General features: G+C 37.3%; 1 protein-coding gene across 4 annotated transcripts in view; it reads left to right on the top strand.

Annotated features, from left to right (window-relative positions):
* LOC103142695 (caldesmon, smooth muscle-like) overlaps positions 1-10,605 on the top strand; it is a 34,057-nt gene that overhangs the window by 15,299 nt on the left and 8,153 nt on the right. The window contains exons 1-13 of one of the 4 annotated variants that reach the window (XM_016674704.1): positions 293-659; positions 2,112-2,346; positions 2,995-3,131; positions 4,235-4,496; positions 5,141-5,311; positions 5,451-5,474; positions 6,234-6,275; positions 6,525-6,556; positions 6,736-6,820; positions 7,387-7,527; positions 7,673-7,771; positions 8,880-8,963; positions 10,331-10,430. In XM_016674704.1, the coding sequence (XP_016530190.1) occupies positions 598-659; positions 2,112-2,346; positions 2,995-3,131; positions 4,235-4,496; positions 5,141-5,311; positions 5,451-5,474; positions 6,234-6,275; positions 6,525-6,556; positions 6,736-6,820; positions 7,387-7,527; positions 7,673-7,771; positions 8,880-8,963; positions 10,331-10,430 (1,474 nt within the window). In that variant the 5' untranslated portion in view covers positions 293-597. Of the gene's footprint in view, positions 1-292; positions 660-2,111; positions 2,347-2,994; positions 3,132-4,234; positions 4,497-5,140; positions 5,312-5,450; positions 5,475-6,233; positions 6,276-6,524; positions 6,557-6,735; positions 6,821-7,386; positions 7,528-7,672; positions 7,772-8,879; positions 8,964-10,330; positions 10,431-10,605 lie in introns of those variants that run through there. The other 3 variants (XM_016674701.1, XM_016674702.1, XM_016674703.1) reach the window with 3 other exon arrangements.

The following is a 10,605-nucleotide window of genomic DNA, read 5'->3' as shown; positions in this document are numbered from 1 at the left end:
GAGGATTCAGCGCTTCAGTCCTCCAGTTGTGACAGATTAAAACAGCATTTCAGAAACGAGATGAAAAACATATTTTTATTTTACAGAACATATTAAACACTTTGATCCAGAAGCTGAGGAGACTTTTTACCAGTGGTTTTCCCAAAATAAAGAGTTAATTTCTTGATGGTTTTCTTGAGATAACAAGTTAATGTCCCGATTTCCACTTGAGTAGATTGGTGTGTGTTCAACCTCTCTACATCCATAATAACTCGTTATCACGAGAAAAGCACATTATCTCGAGAAAACATGAGCACAAAACGATTAATTTGATTCCGAATTTAATTGTTGGTATTTATTCTACTAGTTGTAACTTCAACCTTTAGACTTATCAATGTTTTAAGTGTTTTCACTTTGAGTTTTGAGAAAACTCAAAGTGTTTTTGAGTTTTCTCAAAAACACTTGAGAAAGTGTTTTTGAGGGTAGGGTTAGCATGTGTTTGCATGTGTATCATTTCTTATTTGTTTTCTGTGCTGCTCGTTTCATTCCTCTGCCTTGTTGTTCTTTTGTAGCTTTGCAGGTTTTGAGCCATCTGCCGCTGGACATTTCGTACCAACCATGCATCAAATCGCTCCGCCTAGAAGATGTTTTGCTCCTACTGTGACTGCTGATCCTGTAAAGTAATTTTCTTTGATCCATTTGTTATAACATATGCTCCAATAAGTACAACCTACCAGCAGGAGGCAGCGTTGAGTAATTTAATCTTATTTGTCAAGAGTTAGCAGAAGCAGAAAGATCAGAATCAAAGGACTGGGTGGAATCGAACATTTTCTGGAAATAATACACCTAAAATGTTTACATTTTTCATGACTATTTATCCAGATATTAAAAAAAAATATGTACAAAAAAATCAAAAATGAACTGGTAAACAATGGCTGTAGTTTATGGGTATGAATTGGTTTGTTTACAGGTGCAAATTGTTGCACTTTTTACTTTAAAAAGACATCTGGTCCACTTTCACATGAACAAAACATGCCTCTGTAGATCCCATCTACTTGATTTGAACAAATCACCAAACATATATTACTGTCACTATCTCCAAGGATCCGTCTGATAACGTGAGCAGAGCTGAAACTGGAGACCGTTTTGCCTCTCTGTTTGATATTTCCATGGTTACCGTCCCTGTTGACATGGAGCTTGATGGCACAAGCCCCGTCTACCATCTGCATCTTCTTTGTGTGACATTAGGAAGCCTTGGATGCTTGATTAGGAAACCAAGCAGCAACAGGAGCGAGTAAACACTCACACTGTAAATCACTTTCATTATTTGTCCAGCTTTAACATCCACGTCACCCTGCTCTCCGGAAAGAGTTTTTCCATCGAAAATCACCAAACAAGACAACCAATCCAGACAGGATCAAAATTCAGTTACTAAAACAAAACGGTGTGTATCCGAGTTTCCTTAATATTTTTTGTGACGAATCGCATTAGAAAAGGTTGAAGGAAATGGAAAAATTAGAAAAAAATAAAGTAAGAATGCTAATGGACCAAAAAAGAAAACTCTGGTCTGTCCACAAACCTCGATCTCAGTTCGGTTGAAGTGAACTCTGGTGCGGTTTCAATTTATATGTGAACACCAAGCGCAGCAGCCACTGCTCCAAAAGCAGGAAGTGGACTACAGCGCAGGGCATTCTGGGTAAATAAAACCAAAACAAATGTGCTAGCCTGGCGCTAGCAGGAGAAATGGCTTTTCACCAAAGACAAAAGAAAAACCCTAAAAACATAAAAATCTGACGATACTCCATTTTGTTTACATTCTGTAAAGTCGGAAGTTGCTTTCAGCGTCTTCCTCAGAGGATTTCATGTCGTTCTGTCCAGTGATTCTTGGTGCAGCGCCCCCACAGGTGAGGAGGGGAACAGATTGCTTAAAGGGTTTGGATCGTTTGACACAGCGCAGTTTGAAAGAGATGTGAGAAAAAAATGCAAAAACAAAACGAAGGAAATCAAAAGCGTATATTATAAAACCGCAGAGGCTTGCAGGTAGTAGTGCATGCAGCTTTCTGTAGTTTCCTGGTCTTTCCTGGAGGTGAAACAGAACCTCCATGTCCTAAACATTTCTGGCCTGTTTTCAGGTCCGAAGAGGAGCTGAAACCTTCCCGCTTTGCTCTGGAAGAAGACGAAGGTTTCAGTGACTGGAGTCACCGGTTGGAGAACCGTCATGAGACGGAGGAGCAGGAAAACTGCAGGGCGAAGGAGCACAAACCATCTGCAGCATCAGAGTCTGGGGGGTACAAGCATGAGGAGGAGGGAAGAGGAGAAGATGGAGGAAGGAGCTCTCAGGAAGATTCAACACGACTTTCAGAGAAGGTTTGTTCTCTGTAGAGTTTGTTTCACGGAGTAATCCACTTATAGAAACAAGTAAAAAGTATTTCTGAGAATAAATGCTGCTGAGCAGAACAGGGGCGTCACTAGGTTTTAAGGACAAAGGGGACTTTGACCCGAGGAGGATGTGAGCAAACACAGCGGGCGAATACAAAAGGAGAAGTTGCTTTTCCACTTTAAAAATAAAGTTCAGGGTAATAAAAATCTCTTCTACTACAAAATATGAATGTGAACTGTTAATCTCTAAACGGTTTTAAACCAAACGTTGCTGAAATAATTAGCAAACTTTCATGCTTTTATCATCTTCAGTCTAATTTTAGCCATATTTTACATCAATCATCTACTATTATACTATGAAGCAAAGGGAATCTGACAGATTTATGATCACATTTGAGTTAAAAATAATAGTTTGTATGATTATTTATTTAAACTCATGTTGGGGAAAAAAGTTTTGTACAAAAAAATCATTCAGGCTTCAGTTTCTCCATAATAGGACTACTGACACCACTGATACACAACTAATAAAGTTCCTCTCTGCCAGGCTTTCTGTTTCTGTCAGGTTAAACGTAATGTTTGTTTAGCCGCTAACTACAGAAGAAGATGTTCCTTCGTTTCTCCTGTGGCGTTTTGCAGACATCCAGCTCCCAAACTCCCGTCAGGACGTCGTACAGCTCCTCCGTCTTCCTGTCGCAGGACGCCAGGCAGCATCACGCCGCAGGACATCCTGCAGACCGGACGTCGTACCTGGCAGCAGGGACGATAAGGACCAGGTGAAGCCCACAGCGCCCCCTAGTGCAGGGGTTCCCAAACCGTCACAATGCTACAACATATGTAAACAAACATCAGCTGTTAGAATTTTTCTTATTCACTTTTTCATAATTATTACATTTATTTAGCATAAATGCTGCATCATAGCTTCTGATTTTAGGAAAATGTGATTATTAGATAATATATTCTGACTTTATTACCAGATAAAACAACTTTTCCCACTCCATGTCCAAGAGTCACTTTATGTTTATAAAGCTTCACTTTATTTTTATCATAATCCTTAACAGCAGCTCGTTGACGTAAGCGACTCTCTGATGGACTCTGCTGCTAAAATGAGTTAAAACGATGTAGAAAGATAAAAACACATGTGATGATTTCTAAAATTAACATGAATTAAACTTCTGCTGAAACAATTAATCAGATTAATTGTGATTAATTGATTATTGAAATTATCGTCAACTGATTTAGTAATTGATTAATTGTTAACTGGATAATACAGACTCAAAAAAGGTTGTTTGCATAAAGAACAACAGAGAGCAGATATTTAGCCAAAACTGGCCAAATATACACATTTACACACATTTTGCATTTAAAATAAAATAAAAACCTTCATCTGTAAATCTGCTCCACCCAAAACTCCTATGAATCCTATGAAGCACCTTTTGATATCCAATTATTACTCAGTTAGTCCAAAGCATACAATCAACAGATCAACCCTTCACTGTACTGTTGAGTTGAGCTTTTCATATGTTGACGTTAAAAATATCCTTTGCTACAAATGATTAAGCGTCCACTAAAGGAATGCTGGGTTGTTGCATTTCAGGCAGTAAAATGTTCCTTTTTTTCATACTTCAAAAAGGAATTGAATTATTTGTTTATTTGCTTATTTTCATGTGATTCTAATACATAAAAATATGCAGAATATGCCAAATTTTTTAATCTAATTAATCAGGATAATCAATTGCTAAAATAATCGTTAGTTTCAGCCTTAAATTACAGAACAAAGTACCACAACTCCATTAAAGTGAGGTAGAATTGAGAAGCCAACAAATCCTTTCTGAAGCACTTGTGATATTTTATTAAAATATTTTTGCTTCCATCCCAGAAACGTCGACCACAGTGGAGGAGCTCACCGGCTGGAAGTGGATGAGGAGCAGAAGACGCAGCAGGAAGAGGAGGATGATGAACAAGAGGTGAAAACAATCCTGCAGATGCAGCAACAGACTTCAGCTGATGAAGAAGCTCAGGAGGAGGAAGAAGAGCGAAGCTCCACAGGTGAAAACTGGAGAGAAATCCAGATCAGGAAGCAGCAGACGCACAGGCCAGCGGAGGAGGAAGACGAGGAATATCACGAAATAAAAGAAGAGGTTCGCAAAAACTGCTGCTGAATTAATCCTGCTATTTCCTATTTTCTCATGTAACATGTTCCACTGTTAATGTTACCACTGGAACTAGAACTGTTTCATCAATTTTAAGGAATTATTGACTTAAAACAAGCTCCTGTTTCTTACTGAAAAGTTACTTTTAAGTTATTTTTGTATTATTTCAAGATATTTACACAAGAAACTAGACCAAAACTACTTGGATATAGTTTGTCTTTTTGCAGTGCAGATAAGAAATGTGGGTTTGACTGTTAGTTGGGTGAAACATTTCCAGAGTTCCTTCTTCTCTGTCTTTAGTTTCATAAAGGACTCAAACACATGTGGACCTTTCCTAATAAGCTACAGTCTGACTTCAAGGTTGAAAGCAATAAAATCAGAAGAATGTTGCTTTGGCTCGCACAGAGCTGAAATGAAATGTTACCTGACGAAAGCAGCGATGATGTCAGTTCCCAGACCAAATTCCAGTTTTTACCAGCAGCTTGTTTCCTGTTAGTCATTAGTCTTCTGCCCAACAACGCAGTAAACAAAAGCCTTGCAAAAACGTTCAGATGGTTTAATCTGGTTTCAAATAATCACAGGTGAAATCCTCTCGGCATGAAAAACTCCTCAAGAGCAGCTTTCTGTTTCAGCGATCAGAGGAGAGTGAGAGACGACGGGATGCGCTGAGCGGTGGCGGGCCGGACGCGCTGAGCGGCGGCGGGCCGGACGCGCTGAGCGGCGGGCCGGACGCCTCTCACCATACCAACAGCGAAGGCGAGGAGTCGTTAAACTGCTATGGCCCCATGAGTCCAACATTCAAGGTAACCAGTAATAACTCAGGTATTCTGCTCAACACATCTGTTCTGCTTATTTTTAGCTGCATCTCCTCAACAGAAACGGCTTTGATGAGACAAAGTGATGTTCAAAATGCTTAAACATCTTTTCTTCTTCTGCTTGCAGAAACTCCTCATTCAATTCTACCCAGTAAGTAAAAATAAATTTAAAAAAAAACTTTTCAAGCAACCCAATTTTATTTCTCTGACTAAAAGTTAATTTTTTTTATTATTATTTTAAAGTTTTTGGCAATAAGTATGCTCAGTTTTTTATTTTTTATTTGCCATAAAGGAAGTGAACAAATGAGAACCAAAATCACATCAGTGTTAGTTTTTCTTTTTGTTAATTTTTCTGAATTTGTTTGCAGCCCCACTGTTAGTGAAGGTAATTGTGTTGGTGTAGTGCCTCTTGTGGTGAAGAGCGGTATTACAAAAATATCCTAAATTGCGGGGTTTTTTCCACATCTGAAGGAAATTTTTCTCTTTCTTAAGAAAATTTGTTGCTAGGTAGATTAAGTTTCTCATCGAGTTTTTTACTATAATTTTTGTTTATTTATTTATTGTTTAAAATAAAAATTATTAAATTAGAAGATTACATGAGAGTTTATTCCAGAGGGAAAAACAGATACATGGATGCTGATAATTTTTATGAAAAATAAACTTCCAATCAGTGTTTGTAAAACGATGTATCTTCACTGTGTCCTCAATGTTCTGTAAAAATAAACAATCTAAATGAACTGAAAATGGTGTGAATTGAACACAAGTTGGATCCACAGCAGAAGATGAGAATCTGCTCCCGTTTTTAAGAAATAGGGAAAGAAAAAAGGTTACAAACGACCTTTAAACATGAAATGACATTTAAAAGTCTGACTCATTCTGTTGCATCTCAGCTCTTTGTGTCTCTCAACAGGACGAGGTGAACAGTCGAGTCTCACCGGATGGAAAATGTTCGGTGAGTTCACGCCTTTTTCACGTCGATCCGAATGACAGAAGAAATAAATCTTTAGTCTTTGAGCAACTGCTTGAAAAAGACGCTAAATCAAAGAAGCTGTCCAGATATGCATCTTCAGGTTTTTAGAAATTTAGAGTCATAGTTTATATGTACACATAGAAAGATACTTTATGGGTGTCAAAATGTGGTAAAATCAAATTTTTAAGCATTTAAACCAGTGATTGTCATGTCTTCTTTGTTTTTCCTCAGATAACAGAGAGGACTGAGTCTCTCAGAAGAAGGTAAGTCCAACTTAGAAAATACTATTGATGCTATTATATATTGAAAGTGTTGGCAGAATAACCTGGATTCATAACAGTGAACTGAATCCTTTTGATTAATTTCTTTAAGTAACGTATGTTTCAGAGCTTTCCACTGTTCATCAATGCTTATTAATCTTTTTTTATTCTTTATTTTGAAGCACCAGCAACATAAAGAAGACATCACCACCTCTTTCTGTTTCTAAGATTGATAAGCGATTGGAGGAATACACACATGCTCTTGAGGTAAAACCATGTCTGCTTTTTTAATTATTTAGAGATATTGTTTAATTTAAACTTCCTGATTTGAAGCAATAAAGAATTCACATGGTCATATATTAACAGATATTTCTAGTTTTCAAATTCTCCTAGTCTCAGTTGAACAAATTTATTCTCAAAAGCAGGATTTGGGTCATTTTCTTTCAAAACGTTTGCTTTTTTTTTTTTTTTACATTGATTTAAAATTTAAAAATTAATAAACAATTTTGTATTATTCTTGATCTGCAGCTGGGGCCACAAATGTCCCCAGTGGCACAATTTGGACACCCTGGTCTAAACTGTATGAATATCTCAACTTTTTGAATATTTTTATGGAGCTAAATTGTTGCCATAAAGTTTGTTAAAAAAAAAAAAAAAAACATTAAAAATGAAAATGTTTGTAACTGAAAAAAAATTGAAACTGAAAAAATGTTCAAAGCTGCTTTTCAAATTCAAGTTGTTGTTTTTTTTTTTTTCAGTTTAATTTTTTTTTTTATCTTTTGAACAAACTTATGGCCATGATTTAGCTCCATAATCTGCTTGCTTTTCTGAAGATTTCTTCAAAGGAAGGAAGGTCGAGCTGCCAGGCGCTGACTGAGCTTACGGGCCCCGCTGAACCGGTCGCATCAAAGAAGAATCTGTTCGAAGCCGGAGACGCCTGGAACCAAAACGTCGCCTCAGCCGCTGCATCCAAGGTCAGGACCAAAATTATCCGCCGTTGAACTCTGTGCTTCTCAAATTGTTCAGGGAAACTACTGGGAGGAAAAAGTTTCTGGAGATTTCCGAGGCATCATTTTGTTGTAGGATTTTTAGAAAAGTAGTTTTTCACTTCTGTTCCAGGACGCAGACGGTTTAAAAGTTGGTGTGGCCGATCTGATCAACCAGTGGGTGAAAGGAGGCGAAGACGGAAGCAGGAGCGGCTCACCGTCAAAACCAGCAGTAAGCTAGAGCTTCTTTTTTATTTCAACCATAATATCTGCTTCTTACCTCCAACTTTTTTTAGTTTGGGCCTAAATGGTCAACAATTTAGGATTCAAATTTCAGAGAAAAAAAATGCATCAGCTCTCTTGTGTTAGCTCTGAAGGAAATTTGGGACTTAATGAAGAAGTCACACTGCAAAAACAAAAAACATTGCCAAGTATTTTTGTTTAGTTTCTAATGCAAATATCTTTTTTCACTTGAAATAAAACCAAACTGATTTAAAAGTAACTTTTCAAAGAGATATAGGAGTTTGTTTTAAGTCAATAATTCCTTAATATTGAGGTAAAAGTGTTACTTATACTGGCAGATTTGTTTTCACTGATAACATGAAAAAATATTTTGTTAAAAGTGAAATAATCTGCCAGTGGGACTAAAACTTTTTTAAATTATTGACTTAAAACAAGTTCCTAAATCTTGCTTAAAAGCTAAATATAAATTAAGATATTTACATTAGAAATTAAACCAAAATATTTTGTAAGATTTTGTGTTTTTCAGGTTTAGAAGAAATATGAACAAGAGAAATAAAATAAAAAGTTCATCACAGTCTGAACGTCAGAAGAATTAAACATTTAAATTCCCTGAAAGCGGACAGTTGCTGGTAATCCCCGGATATAAACTGCACCTGTCTGCAGCCTTCTACAAGCTGCTCCTCGGCATATTTATGGGCATTTCTGAGCTGGATCTCCAGTTTTCCCAGTCTGTAGTTTCAGGTTGAGGAATTTATTACAACATGCCTTTTGCCAACAGTCAAACAACTGACAACACTCTTCTTCAGATGTCCAACATCTGTATTTACTTCTAAAGGCTTGAGGTATTGTTCATCATGCTCAAAGTAGCTCGACTGGAAGCGTTGAGCTTCTCCTGCCAGGAGCGTTTAAAGATGAAAACAGCTTCATCTTCAAATCCTCTTGTCACGCTGATTTATCTGAAAGCTGCTCTCACTGCTGTCTTATTCACCGCCTCATGTCTCCACATCTGGCGCCAATCAGGCACAGATTGTCAGATGTTTAGGAGTTCATTCAGACAAAGATGGCTAACCTTTGTTTGTGATTCTGCCTGGTTTTAGGAAATAAGACCTGGTGGGGTTTTAAACAAGAAGAATTTATGGGAAAGCCTCGGTGACACATTATCTTCAACAAGAGACGGAAAGGTAGTCAGCAACACGCTGAATTTCTCTTCATCACATTCATTTACCTGTTCATTGTTAAACCGGCAGCCAGAAACTTTCACCTAGAACAATCTGTCCAATATCTGGAACACATCTGTTACTTTATAATGTCTGGGGCTGGACTGTACATCAATAACAATAGACACGCGATCAATATCAATAGATAATTCAATATTTAATATGTAGAATATTAACTGAACTCTGATCCAGAACCGCACAGCATTCTGGGAGATGTAGGCAGAAGAAACGCTTTAGCTTCTCAACCATTAGTCTAGATCTGTGGAATCAGCAAAGGCTGCGTTCACACTGCAGCCTGAAGTGATCCAGTTCCGATTTTTTTGTCAAATCGGATGTTTTTTGTTGTGGTCGTTCACACTGTATTTGTTATCCAGTGTGAGCAGGCAAACGACCTCAAAGTGTCTCGCATGCGCAGTAGAGGGCGCAATAACGTCATCATTCTCAGTGTTTTGCCAACCGCCATAAAAAGAAGAAGTGCTCAGTGTTTGCAGAAGTTAGCAGGGATGCTAATGGTGGAACATAGCTTACACATTTGAAGTTGTTGTCAGACCTGAGCAGCATATTAGCAACTTAATCCTCATTATAGTCTGTGATAGTTGTTGTTTTTCTTCCCGCTTTCCAGGACGCAGAATAGTGACATTTATTGAGTATCAGTGATGTTCAGGTCAGTCACATTTGAACCCCACCGGGTATCCGATTGGGTTGCATTCGAGAAGAATCCGACCTGTGCTGTTCAGACTGTCATGAAAAGATCAGATGCAGGTCGCATTACGTCAAAAAATTTGGAATTGGGTCACTTCAGGCTGCAGTGTAAACACAGCCTTACTCAGTCAACTTTTGGTTACCTAGCAACTGTTTCATTCTTTGGTTACCAAGCAACAACCTGTTGAGTAACTTGCGCAGCAGCAGTTTCTGGTTTTGCCTCTTAACTGTTTTAAAAATAAAAAACAACTCCGTGGAGTGAAAACTGGATGAAACAGGAAAGGCCACACCACCAGTTAGGCATTTAAAACAAAAAAACTAATCAATAATTATCAATATCAACTGATACAAAACATTTATATTCCTTTTCAGCCGTATTGTTCAGCTTTGCTAATGGCTAGTGCATTTATAAATTATTTTTATCTTTAACTCTTTAACTTTGCTTTCAAAAATATCCCATCTAAGCCATTTAATTTGGCTTTAATTTAATTGTTTTTCCCTTAGTAAAGTTTAGTACACAAAATATGTCTAAAGTAGTAGTGCTATAAGAAAAGTTTTAGATAAATCTCTGAACAGTGCAGGCGTCTATGAAATGCACCTTATTAATTCTGTTTTCTCATTAATTTCAGGAAAACTCTACCAAGAGGTATAAATATGTGGTGACGGGTCACGGCAAGTATGCTAAGGTTTCTGGTAATGACTGCAGTGAAGATGTCAGCTGCCAGGCAGGTGAGAAGTTTCCTTAAATAGTTAATACAAATTTATAAATTGATTTAATATAATTTAATGTTCACGATTTTATCTGTTTTTATCCTTTTGTGTTGCTTCTTGTTTTGTTTTTGTATTCAAGTAGCTTTCTATATTTTCCATACTGATAAAGATATGTGTCAAAAAAGAACAAAAA

This window comes from Poecilia formosa, unplaced genomic scaffold (assembly GCF_000485575.1).
Source record: "Poecilia formosa unplaced genomic scaffold, Poecilia_formosa-5.1.2 Scaffold99, whole genome shotgun sequence".
Classification (NCBI taxonomy): Eukaryota; Metazoa; Chordata; class Actinopteri; order Cyprinodontiformes; family Poeciliidae; genus Poecilia; species Poecilia formosa.
This window is presented reverse-complemented; position numbering and strand designations above follow the sequence as displayed.